At 34.9% G+C, this 18,962-nt stretch overlaps 1 protein-coding gene across 1 annotated transcript in view; it reads left to right on the forward strand.

Moving 5' to 3' along the window:
• Positions 1-18,962, forward strand: part of LOC145683627 (uncharacterized) — a 497,638-nt gene that overhangs the window by 371,884 nt on the left and 106,792 nt on the right. The window contains exons 83-85 of the mRNA XM_081754963.1: positions 1,176-1,202; positions 10,313-10,339; positions 10,896-10,922. Of these exons, the coding sequence (XP_081611089.1) occupies positions 1,176-1,202; positions 10,313-10,339; positions 10,896-10,922 (81 nt within the window). The remainder of the gene's footprint in view (positions 1-1,175; positions 1,203-10,312; positions 10,340-10,895; positions 10,923-18,962) is intronic.

Raw genomic sequence — 18,962 nt, forward strand, 5'->3', positions numbered from 1 at the left:
TAGCGTTTTATTAAGGAGATTGTTAACATTTCTAAAAATATACTGATATTTTGACCTCGAGGATAAATACTAGAGGTTCTAGCAAATCCTAAATTATTTTTAAAAATAATTTTGCACACAATTACTTATTTTACTATATATAAATCATGTAATGTATACATACGCACTAGCAAACGAAAGTGCATAAATGATTTGGGAGGAACTGAGAAATTCAAGCAGGCCATCTGTATGACTCATATAACTATTATCATTACATTTTTAAGTATTTTAGTTGTTCAAATTATTTCTCAAAAGATAGGCGTAAATTTAAATCTAGTAAGGGTCAGACAAGTGTTTTTTTCAAATGTGCAAAACATTGAGTTTTTCTTCTAAGTCATATACGGAACAATATTTTGAATAAAACAGTACATCTTAGTATTACTATTTTCTTATCGATTGATCAGACATTTCTAAAAGTCTACTAATCAAACACTAGCGGTTTCCGAAGTTGACACTATAGGGAAAATACAGTATATAAATTATGTTCGTTATGACGTCAAAACGATTAATTTAAATATTAAACAAAATCGAGACGAATATTTCAATGATTAAATGACAAACTTTCACGTAACCACTGGTGAAAAGTAGGATTTAATTGACCTTGTGTGCTTATATTTTACATATGCATTTAAAAAAAATGAAAATTATTAAACATTTTACTTTTGGAGTGCTGCACAAGCTATATTAAGAATCATGGATCATATCATAGAAAAAAATTGTGAATGAAAACAAAATGTTTAATATTTATAAAACACCTTCATCATGTGCCTTAAGAAGGCAGTAATATATTGTCGCAATTGTGACATAATTTATTAGTATCGACGTTTCCTTTCGTAAGATTATTTCTTTTCAACTAACTTAAATTAAGACGACCTTATTCGTTCAATTTATGGAACTACCTTACGAAATAGAAGTGATTAAGTGTTGTTAATCTTGAAGAACATTAAAAACTCATTGCATTTAATTAATTGTCATATTACAGTTTCATGAGCAAGAAAATACAGAATAATAGACGAAAATTAGAAATAGTGATCATGAAGTGATTAATAATATCAAGAAAATGAAAACCAATATTAACTTACGTTTTTCAAAAGTACTGTTACACTAAGTTACATAATAACAATGTTTACATTTAGGTTATTGGCAGCAATGGAATTCACCAGGTAACGATTTTATTTTTAATGGAAAAAATGCTTCCTTTTTAATGTACCTTTTTGTTCTATATGTTTAAATTTGTTTTATTGTTTGTAAGTAGGTTTGTTTTAAAATTAATTTATATGTTACTAAATTATGTAATATGTAAATACTTATAAGTTTGCATGGCTTATTGATTAACTTTTTTTTTTAAAAAAAAGTATTGTCATGGAATTATATAAACTGATATTTGAGACCTCTCTTCATGAGAACAGAATTACATCTTAAACATTAGTATATTTATTTACTTTGTAGTAAATACATCGGTTTATTCAACATACTTTCGATAAAAGAAAATTATGATCATTGTTTTCTCAAATTTGTAAGCAAATACTCAAATGACAAACACTAAACTATAATACCACTACAATTTTTCACATTCCAAAATAAGGACTCACAATTTAAGAATAAAACATAACTTGAATAACATGTATAAAATTATAAGACTTCCTTGAACAAGAAAGCTCATTATCAATTACAATCACATCAAAAACGCAATGTCATATAGAATATTTAATTATATGCCCGTTTATTATGTGATTAATTAAAAGTGTAAAGTGGTAGTCTCCACCATGAATGAGATAGGGATGCTTTATACAGAATGACCATAACTTCTTGCATGAAATTTATCTAGGAGGTACAGGGGTCCAATATACGTATTTTGAGATAGGAAACCGAAGGTCAAAAACGGTTAAGCGCCAATGAATCTGGAATTTCCTGTAATCTGTGAGAACACTAACTATAAATCAAAAAATACATTATGATGTCTCTAATTGGAACGCAGATACACGACAATACAATACGGAAGTGAAAATCCGAACGTTTGTGGTTTGCGAGACATGTAAAAATAGATACACGTATGGACAACAAATGGGAATTAAAGTAGATCTAGAGTACGAAAAAGGTAAAAAGCAGAACGAACAAGGAATAAGGAGAGTGTAACGAAACATAAAATAGAACATATTTTAAAAAAGGATAAAGCTATTTTGTTCCTTCCCAATATGAATCCGTCTTTGCCTTTGGACACCACATTGCCGTTGGCCGAAATATTTTTTCTTTCAAGGCAACAAGAGCTGGCCAGGGTGCTGGAGGACGAACTGTTTGCCCCCCCCCCCGAGTTTGCAGAGAGAATGTTGGATATTGGGCAACAATCTTCATCAACAAGCATCCATCAAATTGCCAGTATCGTACGTGCTTCGAAGGCTAGTGTATGATCAGTTCTAATCGACCAGCAATTACACCCTTACCACACACAGAGCTCAAAACATGTGATCAGATTATTTCACTCCTCGATTGGAGATTTTTCAATGATCTATCCAGTAATGTGAATTTGTACCCACGTTTCAACAACGTCATTTGTTTCTGGAGGAGGTTTCTTGTACCCGTGCTGGTATTTTCAATAGCCGCAATACTTTTGTCTGGAGTGAGGTCAATTTACATGCCATTTTTCGTGCCTCGTTATCAGGAAAGATTCTGTATCAACTTCTGGAGAAGGTTTGTATACGATCACCTAATAGTACATTATCTCCTGCCGATTCGCTTGACTGAGGAACAATATCTTGGTGTTCCCTTGTGATGTACTGGACAAGTTATTGAAGACTGTACCTATAGATGTCCGCACGAGAATATGGTGCAACGTGAAGGCGCACCTGTCCACTTCAATATGGATATTAACCGTTATTTAGATATAACCTACGCCAATTTTTGGGTTGTAAGAGGACGTACTATCTGATGGCCAGCACGCTCCCCAGATTTCAACCCTCTTGACTTTTATCTTTGGAGATATGAAGTCCATATTGTATGAATCGACAATACAATCCGAGGAGAACTTGTTTGCAAGATTTTTAGCTGCCTACTTGATTGTGCAAGAAATGGCGGCGATATTTGGGCGAGCGAGGCGAAATTTCCTTAGACGTCTTGATACTTGCATCGAAGTTACTGCTCGTCACTTTAAGCAATTACTGTGAGTTTTTGGTACGTACAATGCAGCCGTAGTTTGATTGTAGTAAATCTTACATATTCCGGTGTAATGTTATGTATCGTTGCGGACATAAGACTTTGACTAGATAATGGCGACTACCTTGAAACAAATGCAGAGTATGCGAATTAAATCTGTCATATCCGAAGAATAAAAATATGCGTAAGCGATGGTGAAACAGTGGCGGCGTTAGAGTGGCACAAAGACAGTGAATGAAACATGGAGAAAAGTGAACAATTTAAAGTGAAAAATTGACGGACGGAATGTTACTTGGAACATGCAACAACAAATTTTAATCAACAAATTCAACAATGACTACGCTGTAGGGACACTAAGAGAGACGGAATGTAGGAATACAGTATCTGTATAACGGAGAGAAACAGGAATGTCGGGTAAGAAGATTTCAAAGGAAACCCCATCCGAATAATCTAATTATGCATAAGTGATGGTGAAGCAGTGGCGGCCCAAAGGGCACAGAAAAAGAATGAAACACGGAGAAAAGTTGTACCACAGATGTTGTTCTCGGATGAGGCATTTATACGGGATGGCATCACAAATGTCCGCAGTGACCATCGATGGACAGCCAACAACCCGCATATAATTGTAGAAACGAAGTATCATCAGCGTTTCCAATTCCATGTATTGGCTGGTATTATTGATGACGACGTTGTGAAATAACACTTCTTACCACAGCGATTGCACACAAGAATCCTTAAAGTAAGAAGTCAGAGAATTCTTACGCCATCGTATAACTGTCTGTCTCAAAGAACAAGGAGGACATATTGAACACCTTCTTTAAGACAGCATTATGTTGACTACGTTAAATACAATACCTCTTGTTTTTTACAGTCTTCCGTACGTATTTTGTATCATCATTTGCACATATCATCACTAAGAGTGTTTAACAGTTTCTTGGCAGCTCCTATGTGCCGCCACTATTCCACACCACGTGCGCATAATTCGATTCTTCGAATGGTGTTTCCTCTGATATCTTTTGACCCGTCATTCCTATTTCTCTCCGTTACAAATACTTTACTCCTACATTCCGCCTCCCATAGTGTCCTTACAGCGTAGACATTCTTGCCTTTGTTCATTAACATTTGTCGCTGCATGTTCCAATTAACATTCCCTCCTACAATTTTTCAGTGTAAGTTGTTTACTTTTCTCCATGTTTCATTAACTTTCCTTTTGCCCCTCTCTAGCGCCACCACCGTTTCGCCATCACTTATGCATATTTGGATTCTTCGGATGGGGTTTCTCTTGGTATCTTTTGACCCGACGTTCGTATTTCTCTCCGTTCTTGCGATCTTGCAAATTGCCGCCTCGAAGGGTGACATTTCAGACGCCTCTACCGTCCAAAGGAAGCCGCATTAACCTAATGTTCATGTGACATTTTTTGCTTGTTTTTACCTGGAGATTCATCTCCCGAAGTTTCATGCACGACCACCCTATATATATATGATGTTAATGAACTAAACCCAGAAACTGTACTAAATTGCAGTTCCAGATCTATGGCCATTAAAAATCGCGGAAAGAATTTTAAGAGCGTAAAGGAAGGCATGCCTACACAAACCAAAAATTCATATTTTATTAATGTTCAATGGGTGTGATGAAAATTCCCTGCAGGGTGAAAATCTCAGACATGCCATCAACCAATTTTGAGATATGCTCTTACTTTATGATTGGTCCAAAGCAGGCAAACGATATGCATTTGCAACATTTGGTGCGAAGTCGGAAGTGTTAACAATTGTCAATTGCATGGTCTCTTGTACTCGGAAAGAAGCACGCTGCTATTTTTCTTTCGCACTTATAAGTGAAGGAAACATGAAATATACCGTGACGAAATACATCGCAACACACGTTATTCCGAACACAAAAAACATGGAGCTCCAGGTTTCTAACACTTACGACTTCCGTCCAAACCACTGGATGTCGATTGTTGTCAAGCTACCCTCCTACCAACTTTGGACATTCCTTGAAATCAAGGTATATCTGAAAACTCAATTGAGAGGATATCTGATAATTATACCCTGTACGGAATACTCTGTACACCCATTGAAAATTGATGTAATATACATTTTTGGATTGCGTATGCGTTGCTTCCTTTACGCTGATAAGGACCACTATCAACAGTTCCTGGAATTCGAAATACGGCCTGTTGAAATTTAGCATTTTCGTGATTTTGAACAGACCTAGCTCCAAAACTATGCACTTTTTGCCCATAGGTCCATATCAAAGTTTCCCTTATATTTATGTGAGGAATCACCTCTTACAATTTGTCAATATAGTTCATTAACATCGATCGATATAGTTCATTAACATATATATAGGATATTTCAAAAAACAAAGACAACGTTTGTCGTGATTCGTGACATCAATATAACACTAAAAGTATAGACAAACCTGGGAGCACAAATTGTTCTTTCGTAATTATAGGCTGGCGAAAACAAGAAAAAATGAACTTTAGTATACCCATAACTACTAAACTATGGGACTCATTTTAGACAAATTTACGGGGGTGTCCCGAGAAAACCCACGAGTATGATGTTGTCCCCCTCAAGCTTACTTGCCTTGGGAACGAACTTACTTACCTTGATTTCGGACTTTAAAAATTTCATCCTTTTTTCCACTGAGAACTATCGATAATTCAACAAAGAAATAATTATTCCATGGTAACTTAATTGAAATTCATCGCAATTATAATAATGCCAAACACTTTACAATTTTATACACTAAAGATCAAATCCATCGTTTTTGTTGTTTTCATTTTAGCGTCCGTTTCAGCAGCGAGGCTAGGTAAGACGTGCACCTCCTTATTAACGTGGAATCAGACCCACATTGGCTCCCGCAGGGAATCGAACCCGGGTTTCCCGCGCCAAAGGCGAGTATGGTAACCACTTAGCTAGGGAGGGGCTCCTCCATCGTTATTGTAGCAGAGCGGTGCTTCAGATTTGACCATAGAAATTCTAACTCCGATTAGTTAGAATTTCACAACCTGGTTTTATTATAAGTGTAAACTTTTTAGTCGGTAGAGAAGAAGCCATGGATCAAGTGTCAGAGTTGATGACAATGTGTTTTAGTGGGGCAGTGGTTCATGGTGGATGGTGGGACGGAGTGGTTCAGGTGGGTGGTGGGTCATGGTGGGAATGGGTCAGTGTGTTGTGGGTCAAGTTTTTATTGACCCACGACTCGGTTAATTGGCTTGGGTACGCTTTAAGCTTGAAACAGAATTTATCCGTTCATTTCAGATAACGAACCGTTACTTGGTTCAATTTTGTTTTAAAACAGACACTGTATTGCCACTTTTCAGAATATCCATATATATTTTCGAAAAGTTCTAAACGATATGTAATGGTTTCGTTTTAGGTTAAGGCATTATGAGACTGCTGTTTCACTTTTGAATGGAATTACTATTCCCCATGTTTTTCTTATATATATATATATATATATATATATATATATATATATATATATATATATATATATATATATATATATATTGTGCAAACACCTTAATGAATAATAGAAAATACAATTTTTTTTCGGTTCGGATTGGTTTGGGTTAACAGCTTGGAAATGAAATTTTTACCTTTAACGTCCCACGATTATGCCTATTATTTTGAGGAAGACTGTGATTAAACCAAGTGAAATATGATTTACGAATTGGTGGAATGAGAAAGTGGGAGTGTCCCGAGAAAACCCACGACCACTATGTTATCCGTCTCAAGCTCCCTTCCCTTGGGAACGCACCAGGCACCCACAAATGAGATCGTTTAGTAGACGGAGTCTCAGTTTTGATTCCCGATGGGAGAGCCTTTCAAATATTAAATGTTCTCGATGTATCTGTGTTGGTGTCCCTGTCGTTCAAGGCTACTGGAAATGACTGTAAAACGAGAATAGCCGAATATAATAGAGATAAATTACGGAAATACTTTCGGTGAATCAGAAAAAAAAGTGTTCTGAGGCTCCAGGTTAAGGTTTCGAATTACTCTTAAGACCACTCTCTCCTTGATATTTTTGCGTGTTTGTAAATCTTTTTTTTTTTATTTAAATTTGAATTCTGTGAACTATAGTATTTTATCATGACCGAGATCAGTGTTTCATCGTTAATAGAATATTGGAATCTTAAACGTGTCCAATTTGCTACATAAAGGAGGGTTGTTTGACTCTTACTTTGCACAGCAGTATTAGGGTAGTGTTTTGAGCATTCGCTTTGAAACTTAAGGGTCCGCAGATCAATTCTCTGTGAGGAAATTAGGAAAAATGTAATTTACAATGTTGTTATATCTGACGTATATTAACAAGGAAAAAACTCAATTTCTCCCAGTCTTACAAGTTAGAGTTGAAACGACTTCCTTCACAGGGAAAATACTGACAAGATGACGTCACAGTCTACAAACTCGATTCATACTCTCTGAAAATAATTCATGAATACATAAAGTATGGGCCACAAATGTGTCTGAAACGTTACAGTTTCATTGTTGATTTGTTTCTAAGTTTTTTCACTCTTATTAAAACTAATAATAATATTCTCGTTTGCCATTTCCAACACGTTCCATATATCTGTTCAACCACAATTTATAAATAGGAACTATTCTTTTTTATATTTGCATGCGTATTTTGTTAAAACAACAAATAACGCATACATAGTCCAAAGTCTTTTACCCAAAAGAAAGGGCGTTATTATGTATCGTGATGAAGACAAATTCTACTTAGTTTCTGTTAAGGCATCCGAAGCTTCGAATGTCGTATTGTCTACAAGCTTACACCTTTTTCCCTTTCTTCTCCTCCTTCCAAAGTATCTCTTATAAGGCAATTCATTCTTATAGATGGTCCAAGAAATTTCTTTTCATTTTTTATCTTCCGTAGGCTTATTTGCATTTTAATAGGACGTAATATTGAAGTCAGTAATAGTAATATAGGAGATAAATTTCGTATGAGAACAGATTGTATTAAAATCTGTAAAATCGTTTCTATCGTTAGGCAAAAGTTACAAAATTGTCGGGATTGGAGAGAACAGTCAGGATCATCAGGACATACCCTCTGCATACGTCCCTACAACTAGCTAAAGGTTAAACGGAATGCTTTCAGGAAAATTTCATGCAGAAAGTAGGGCTACTGAATCACAAGACACATAAGAAAAATTGTTCTTAACTAATGGTTATGCCGCCTAAACTACAGAAGACGCCGTTGATGACAAAGAAAAAAAAAATTGGAATAAAGAAAGTGGGAGGAAGCGGAACCCGGAGAAAACCTACATACACGGTGTTTGTCCAGAACAATGCCTACTAAGCAGGAGCTGAGTGGAATAGGGAGAACCATTAAATTCACAACACTTCAGTAATAATAACAATAATAATAATGGTATTGAAAGATTTAAGCTTGTTCTAAAATTGCAAAACATTACTTAAAATTAGAGATTTCGGGGAAGGGGATTAGTACCTTTAAGGCACACCTCTGCAATTACCCAAATTTTAAACTAAAGCTTTCAACTAAAGTTTCATGTAGAAAGTATTCTATTGTACGTTGAAGGAAAATAACTCTAATAAAAATAACTGAACACGAAACAACAGTAAGCCATATAATAAACAGATTTTTAGGGTATGCAGAGGTAATTATAAAAGCTTTGCTACAAAGATACCTACACAGACCATAATTCCATGAGCTCTGAAATACAAAGTAACAAAATAGCCTATAAGATTCAGACTACAGAGCAATTGTTACTTAAGGAATGGACATACAATATTTCGAGAATTCAGACAAGACAGGAAATGTTTACGATACTTTTCGTCTCGCCTCGATTTTCATCCCCAAAGCGAGACGATAATTTGAGTTAGCCTGTTCCTTCGCGAATGTAAAATATTAATTCCCATGTTGTTTGGTTTGTTTTAGAAAGGAGAGGAGAAATTCCTATTATCGTGGTCAATATTAAACCAAACGGAAATATTGTTTTCAAATGTCACGTTTCTGCTTGTAATGGTATAACCTGAGCGATAATTAGCTGCTAGCTTTTAATCTTCTACGAGATAATAATAATAATAATAATAATAATAATAATAATAATAATAATAATAATAATAATAATAATAATAATAATAATAATAATAATAATAATAATAATAAGTTTATTATTATTACTATTATTTTTCCTGAAGATCTGATAGTTCAATTATTGAAACATCCTAGTACTCAAATATCTAAATATAATAAAACGTATGACATTGCCGATCAATCGCCATCAAAAATCCTAAAGTAAAAAAAAAGTCCGACATGGGTTCGAACAAGAACCTACAGATTACTGGTCAAATTCCTTGACCACTGAACCGCGAACACTACGCGGTAAACGATTCGTCTTCAGCCTGGATATATTGGGTTTCTTTGTCTCCGCTTGCAAAGTTGTATGTTATATTTCCCGATTTAATATGTCTTTCGTATTTCTTTTATGATGATATAAGATAATAATCTTCGACAAAGTTTATATTAATAACATGAGTTGCTTTTAAAGCTTTGGTTCACAAGTTTATTTCTTCTCCATACGAGACAACAGATATGAGATTTAATTCTCATACTCTGCATTTGCTTCAAACCAGTCACCATTACTTGATCAAAGAATTATGTCCATCACGATACAATAAAGCAGATTACATTTAATTGATAAACACAATTGTAATTGAATCGTACTTATGCCCACAGACTGCAGTAACATCACGATGTCGTGGCTTTTAAACTAGCCGTTTTCGACCTACGGTTTCTTATTTCTAAATAGTATCTTGAACCCCTCTGTCACATCTATGAGTTTGGTCCAAGAGGTTATGGATACCGTGTATATCGTATATATATATATATATATATATTTGCATTACTCGAAACGTAATATAAATTTTGAATTTATAATAATGTTGAGATGAATAACAAATGTTATATCACAAAAACACAATATAAGAGAAACTATGTATTAAACAATTTAAACTAATATTAAAAACTATTGTTGTGTAGATAAGTATATATCAAAGATGAACAAATTAGATATACTCTTACTCTAGTAGAAATCAAGATAAACAAATTTCTTGCTTTGTGAATATTTTAATATGTATATTTCAGTTTCTGCTCGTGCTCGAAATTGGGGAAGTAAGTGTAATATTTATTTTTGTTTCATTCTATCAAAGATATAAAGAATAATAATTATATTTTGTGTAGTTAAAAACACTCCACTGTATGTTAAGAGGTGCAAGGTCTATTATAAACGCAAACAAAATTGTCTTCTTGGTTTGGCTACTGTTTAGTGGGAAGTATAACAAACATGCTAATTTGTTGCATCTTATTTTATGAGGAAAGAATTTCTGATTATGACTGTTTTCCATAATGGCATGCGGGTATGTCAGAGTGCTTGGCGATGCTAACAGCTAAACCCCATGTATTCACTTTACGAAAAACACATTTATAGATTGCATATAAGAAAGATTTCTTAAAACAAAATGTAATGTACGCTTAATATAAATATCAATATTACAAAGAATGATAATGATAGAATTTATTGTTTTATAAACCACTGAGAATGAGTTGTATATATTTTTTTCATCAAATATCTTTGGACTTCTCTCTTTACTAAAATCTTTCAATGAAATTTATGAACTTCTTGTGCGTACAACTTTCTTCAGTTTCATTCACCTGTTCCATTTTACAGACTACGGACCAATGCGACAATGGAGATGTAAGTACCCTACCTAACTTACCGTAATTACTGCCTGATAGTAAGCATATAATAAGTTACAAATGAAACCAATTTAAAATTAGTAAGTTGTTGATATTTTGTTTCCAATTTAGAATAGAATTTACTATCATTATTGAAATAAATTATAAAGTTCTAGTTTTTCTCCTATTTTTGTTTCAGAACTGAAAATAAAGTGTTTCATTTCTTCAAATTACGAAGGGTTAATTATTACCCTAACAAAGCATTTAATTACTTGTCTTCAGACATCAATATCTAATATAATAATTCTGCATTTCCATTCCATGATATAATTTACTTCAAATAGAATATTTAAGTGAACGTAATGAAAAAATGAAATCTTTAAGTTTTACGTCCCACGATTATGCCGGTTCGACTAAAGCAGACGGTGATTATGACAGATGAGTGAAATGGTGGAATGGAGAAAGTAGGAAGAAACGGGGGAACCCCGATAAAACCCACTAGCACGGTGATTGTCCACCGTGAACGTAATGATGTAGTGATGCATGGCGTCATATAAGTTGCTTTGTATATCTAAACCACAGAATATGCACATTTTATTTGCAACTGCACAACACATTTCTGAGATTTGAACAAATTTATTTATAAAATTCATTTTATAATAAATATTATCCGAATTAACAGGTGAAAAGTAAACATTTTATACTACATACATGGTACAATTTAGAAATTACATTCTTAGATTGTTTGTCACTATGCTCACTTACAAGAAAATATATGTAAATATAACATCACTTGCCATACATAATGAATTTAAAAAATGATTCATATGATTCAGAGCCCACGATTATTTCTAGATCGCCTCGCTTCTGAAAGGTATGCTAAACTCAAATTTAAAATAAATGAACAAAGAAGTTTATTAAGGTCCAAACTTCACTTCCAGAGATACGTTCTTATTTAACAGTGTGATTAGAAATCATGAATGTACATATAGCTTATTGCTTCTGTGAGTGGTAGAGCGATCACTATGGTGTGTTTGGTGCCTAGTTCAATCCCAGCTCGCACTAAGTGGATTTTGAGGTTAACGGAAAGCATGTGCAAGGAGTTTGCTCCTATTTTCCCTGGTTCATTCATTCCACCATTGAAATATTTTCTCATCATTCCCATATTCTTTCGCCTGGTCCGTCTATCAGAGAAATTTTACCCCCGCAAATTATCACGAGGGGTAGTACTACACTGGAGAAATATTAAACCCTGTCTAGTTCTCAAAAATTTGGAAAGTTTTGGCGAAAAATCATACCAAATCAAAACCTACATCAAAGAAACATCCCGACGAAGCGGGTAATAATACCCCACGGAATTATTACCCTTCAGATTTCCAATCATTTAAAATGTTTGAACGGAAGCTACATCAAAGAAAGATACCGACGAGAGGGATAATAATACCTCTCCCGAATTCCCAAAATTTCAAACGTTTTAATGGAAAATCATACCAAATCAAAACCTACATCAAAGAAACATCCCAAAGAGATAAGTACTAATAGTCAATCGAATTCTCAAAAATTTGAAATATTTTAATGCAAAATCATAGCAAATTACAGGCTACGTCAAAGAACCATTAGGATAGAGGGGTAATAATACCCTAGAGAATTATTACCCATTCGAATTTCCAATAACGTGAGATCCATAAACTTGTAGTATGACATCTCCAAAGTAGAATTTTAAATAGCTCAGCATTTTTTTCAAATTTGGTCCAATTTGTCAAAACCAGAAAAAATGGTCACATTCGAATTAACAAATAGGGCCATTTCAAAATTTGGGTCAGTCCAATTACCTATAATTTGAAATATTTAACATTGGATTTTATGTAGATCAGAATTTTTTCCAATGTTTGTCCACTTTTTTCCAACCAAGAAAAAAATTGAAATAAACCGTGGTGGCCCATTTAAATATTTGGACGACTTCGATCACCACCTATAGTGCGATACCTTCAAATTTGAATTTTAAGTAGCTGTAAATTGTTTTAAAGTTTAGTCCATTTTTCTCAAGCCATGAAAATATTTCTTTACCTTTCAAATTAAGAAAGGGGTGTCATTTCAAAATTTTAGCGACTTCGATCACCAGTAAGTGCAACATCTTGAAATTTGAGTATTATCTAGCTTAGAATTTCTCCCATTTTTGTCCAACCAAGAGAAAGCTTGTAATATTCAAATAAAATGGGGAGAGCTATTGCAAAATTTGGCTACTTCCATCACACTATCTAGTTCGAATTTTAACAAGCTCAGTATTGTCTCCTATTTCCGTAAATTTCTGTACTGTCAATAAAAACTTTTGTACCATTTAAATAAACGAGGGTGGGTCATCTGAATATTTGGTTGACTTTAATCATTACCTGTAGTGCAACATCTTCACATTTGAATTTTAAGTAACTCAAAGTTTTTCCTATTTTGATTCATTTTTGTCCAACCAAGAAAATATTTCATTCTATTCAATTAACAAACGAAGGTCATTTTAAAATTTGATCAAGTTTGATCACCTGTAATTGCGACGTCTTGAAATTTGAGTTTAAACTAGCTCAGAATTGTATCCAACTTTTCGTCCATTTTCCAATGAAGAAAATTTTGTTACTATATAAATAAAATAGGAAGAGCTTCTTTCAAATTTGACCATTTCGATCACCTGTAGTGCGACATATTTAAATTCGAATTTTAACTAGTTCAGAATTTTGTACAGTTTTGGTACATTTTTGTATTACCAAGAAAAACGTTTGTACCATTCAAATAAGCGAGGGAGGGCCATGTCAATACTTGGTACACTATGATCATCTGTAGTACAACATTTTAAAATTCGAAAGTTAACTAGTTCAGAATTTTGTCTACTTGTTGTCCAGTTTTCTATCACCAACAAAAAAAATGTACCAAACAAATAAATGAAGAAGGGCCATTTGAAAATTTGGCTACTTCGCTTACCTGTAATGCGACATCTCCAAATTTGAACTTTAACCAGCTCAGAATTTTGTCCGACACTTGTCCATTTCTGTCCAATCAAGGAAAATATTACACCGATGAAATAAACGAGGGAGGCCTTTTCAAAATTTGGGGGTGAATTTAGTTGTAGTGCTAGATCTTCAAATTCAAATTTTAACTAGCCCAGAACTTTGTACTGTTCATATATCTTTTTGTACAGTCCGCAGCAAAACACCTGCAACTAGAGCATTGTAAGTTGAGTGTGAAACGTCAAAGTCCTTTGCTTCAAAATAAGTGTACAGGGGAAGGACGTTATGTTTCTCCTAGCATGATTCGTGCCACTTACATGTTATGTTGATTCTCTGGACTATTAGGCGTAGTTTCACAATAAACTTACATGCTCATGTTGCAGGTTTTTTGCTGTGGACTGTACCATCAAGAAAAGTGTATCTTTTATGTAAAAGAAACTAGACCAATCCAAAATTTTCGGGGCACGTTTAGTTATAATACAACATACTGAAAGTAGAATTTTTATCTGCCCGGAACATTGTGCCATTACGGAGATCCTAAAAAAATTAGGAAATGGCGGGGAATTTGAAATTTATCAGGGAACGTCGGAGGAATTATTGAAAAGTTCCTTAATAGTAACGAATAATTAGTAAGTTTTTAATAACAGTAGTAAAAGTAGACGTTCGCGAAAATGTAGGCAACTTTGTAGTAATAAGGGATTTTGGGATTTAGATATCACGCTACGAGAGAAATAAGATCGTATGTTACTTATACATTAAGTTATATCAAGATGTGTTGTGCAGTGATTTGTTGTATTATTATCCTCGCTAGGTTATTATTCCCACCTCATCGGGAAATTTCTGCAATGTAGGTTTTGATTAGTATGATTTTCCGTTTAAACATTTAAAATTATTGGGAATTCTAGTGGAGTAATAATTTCCTAGGGTATTATTACCCCCTCGTCGAATGGTTCATTGATGTAGGTTTTGATTTTGAATGATTTTTCGTTCAAATATTTCAAATTATTGGCAATTTGAAGGGGATAATAATTCCTTAGGGAATTATTACCCCGGTAATCATTTCCTGGTGAGTTATTGCCCCTCGGGAATTATTACTTGGGTTAAAATTTTCCTGATACACCAGCAAAATTGTGGGACCTAAACCTGCAGTAGACCTGCAGAGCAAGATGTTGTTCTTATTAAAATAAAGTTGGTTACAACCACTAAACCGTTGAGGTGCTACAGAGTATGCAGATGCTGCTAAATAAATGTTCAGTAATAAAACAAATGTATGTTGAGTGAAACTATATAACGAAGGAATGATGCCCACCTGAAATAATACATTATTTAGATTCTGTGTTCATAGTAGCTACATGGTAGTGTCACCTAAGATATGCAGAATGGTTACTTTCTTCGAGAGCTGCGCTAGGCGTGGGGGAACAGGTTGCACTTGGAAATTTTTCCACGTTGTATTGTATTTAAATATTAGCCCATTCATACCTTAGATTATTGTCAATCGAAATTTATAAGGAACCATCACCGTAACTCTAGAAGATGCAATTCACAGCCATGGTTCCTAGTAACTAATTATAAAATAGTAAAAATATTTCATTGTTTTAACGTTCTACGTACACATAGTGGTCCAGATACAATGGCATATAAATTAATGGATACAAGTCCTCTACAGGTAATAATCAACATTCTCCCTACAAAATAACAGTGTGATATATCTTTTCACAATATTGTTCGACGAATAACTTGCATTGCTGAAACTGTTTACGCCGTTTTGTATATTTGTTTAAAAATACATATTTGTATCATTTTTAAGACTAAGTTCAGAATTCCAAACAAGAAATGAAATGTCATATTATTAGATTATACGTAAAAGAAAATGTTTGGCTGAAGTTAGTGAGCATGTATTTTTGACAGTGATATTCATAAAAGACCTTCATTGTGAACACTGAATGCACGCTATATTGACAAATGGAACGAATTATCTGAATTGAAAATAGTAACAAATTTACTAATGCACGTTTCAAATTGGAAAATGAAAGGTGGGGTATATTACACTTGAGATGAAACCATAATAAAAATGATATTTTTTTTCTTTTTCACTGTGGCCTATAGGAATCTATTTTCCATATATAAAGGGTGCGGCGGAAATACTTAGACGATGTAAAATGAACATAGAAAGCGTAACCCAATAGATTACGTGCTCATTGTTGTTTTGTTTTGCAAAGAGGTTCAAAGCATTGTTTATGCATGTAGATTGTTTATGCATTCGACTGTTTGGTGCGCATGCGCAGTATTGGAAGCCTTCCGTCAGTAGCCATGGATCGTTGGTCGGACGAACATCGCGCTTTCGCAGTGGAGTGTTTCTTCAAGAACAAAGACTCTGCAACAATTACGCAGCGTAAGTTTCGGAGTCATTTTAACATTGGCAGAAATGGACAAGTACCGACACGAGAAACTATTCTTAATTATGTGAAAAAGTTCCGAGCTTCGGCTTCTGCAAGATCAAAGAAATCCCCAGGTCGTCGACGTTCAGTGAGAACACCAGGCAACATATAGAGGGTTCGAGAAGCATTAATTAGAAGTCCAAGGCGTTCAGCTCATCGGCATGCTGTGTCACTTGGCATGTCAGATAGGAATGTGCGGCGAATATTACACCAGGATCTACACTAACATCTATTCAAAATTCAGATGATTTACAAGTTGCTCCCTGATGATTTTAATGCTCGCGTACAATTCTGCAATACGGTGTTGCAAATGATTAATTAGAACCCAAACTTTCTACAGAGGTTAATCATGTCCGACATTGATGGGTATGTAAATAAGCAGAATTTCCGTTACTGGGCACCCAGATTATATGATTACTCATGAAGGTTACTTCATGTAATTCCAAGATTGTTACATTAAGTGCACCTTCATAGCACTAGAGTAACAGGATGGTGTGGTGTTTATTTTGATGGGATTATTGGACCATACTTTTTCAACGATGGGGATGGTAACACTGTAACTGTCTCGCGTGCTCGATATGTAGACATGCTGGAAAACGTTTTGCTCCTAAAACTGCGACGGCGTCACCTTAGACAGATGTGGTTCCAACGAGACGGAGCCACGTCACATCCAGCAATTGCATCGATCAACATTCTTGGGAGGATGTTTCCAGGACGGGTTATCTGTCGTCGCGGCAATGTTCCTTGGCCTACACGCTCGCCCGACCTATCGACATGTGACTTCTTCCTATGGAGTTACTTGAAGCAACAAGTGACGCAACGCTACAGGATTTGCTTGAATCCATTCAATATGCAATCCACCAAACCCCGCTGGACATGGTTCAACGAGTTGTGAGTGCTGTGAGGCGACGTGCAGAGATCTGTTTGAATAACCAGGGTGCACACCTCACTGACATCATTTTCAAGACGTAGTTACCATATGTAATGCTTTTGTATGTACATTCTGGACATGTAAAACTTTTGTTCATAAAAGATCATTAAAATATTAACTTTGCAAAAAAAAAAAAATCATTCTCTAATTATTTTTGCCGCACCCTATATAACGCAAGGTAATCACTTTTGTATTTCCCGCTTTTAACCTTCATTAAAATGTCAAGATTGACCCTTGCTCTTAGATCCCTGGAATACAATAATAACGCCGTTTAATATTTTTCTTTAATCTATGCTTAAAGATGTATAGGATGATATAGATTTATATTATTCTGGGATTCAATAAAGGATTAAGAACAAATATGGTTCTCATGCCTCGACTTCAAAATATATATATATATATATATATATATATATATATATCGGGTGCTGAAAAATAAGTGTTATAACTATTGGGAGGTGACTCCTGCCACTGAGACAAGAAAAAAGTTCTCTTCAACTTTCGGGGATCGGACATAATTTCGGATCTACAAGGTGCCGAAAGCGTAGGAAAATAACTTTTGGACGCTAATAGTTTGGAAAGTATCCAACGTAAAGAGGGAGGGCAAAAAATTCACTGAAGAAGTCATACCTGCTGTATTGAATTTTGCATGTTTCACAATTCTACCATCTGGTGAACGTAACCAGAACACGATTGTATCAATGTTCCTCTTTGTTTGGGACATTGTTCCATAGTCGACCTATATGAAAAGAAATCTCTTAATCCATGGTTCAAATTCTGACAGAGCGTTAAATAACAAACTTGTACCATGTAACAGTCTTCTGGGACATATGACGTACTCGAAATATAAAAAACTACCTCCAGATACGTGTATCTTACACACATTGGACATACCAAGACAAAGATGAAGAAAATTAAAAAAAATTGACACATGTAACACTACAGCTGGAACAACAATACATATAGAAAATAAAACGACATGAGAAATAGGAAGAAACGCCTTAAAGCTCTGATATTTTTCAACTGTGCAGTAGGAGTAACAAACTGAAACACACAAGAATGTCGGGAGGCTGTAAAAGATCGCTTGCAGAACAAAATTGGGTACTCCTCAAAGAAATGAATACAGAAAAAGTGAGGCTTCCTCGAGCCTCAGGACTAGAGCGCTCGCTTTCGCTCGCGTGGTCGCAGCTTCCAATCCTACTTTGAGTCCACGGCCTCAGATTCAAGACCCGAGTAGTTATTTTCCTATTTTTCGCACGTGGGACGGTGTCCCAGCAGTAGTGGGACATGTTGACATTTGCCAATTAGCTACATGTGGATATCAACACACACATTGGCCACATTTCAACATCGACCATGCGATCCCACTAGTGACATTCATTTAGTTTACCCAGTTTCTTAGTGATTCCCCTTGCACAATTTCAACTTGGCCTCAGTTGGTGCATCCTTATTGGTATGCAACCGTGCATATCATATTGCATCGGATTCATGGAATATTATTGGTGAATTGGCAATGGCTTTCATGTACTTGACGCTAATCCTTACATTTCCGACTCTTTGAACTCACGTTTACTTAGTATGAGTGCATTCCTGGGCATTTATCGTTAAGTGTTTCCACAGATGTGGATCACCCTACTTAATCTGTTGTGCTCTGCCGACACACCAGATGTCTTTCTAGAGCATTTGAGTACAAATTC

This window comes from Thermobia domestica, chromosome 4 (genome assembly GCF_964235325.1).
Source record: "Thermobia domestica chromosome 4, izTheDome1.hap1.1, whole genome shotgun sequence".
Classification (NCBI taxonomy): Eukaryota; Metazoa; Arthropoda; class Insecta; order Zygentoma; family Lepismatidae; genus Thermobia; species Thermobia domestica.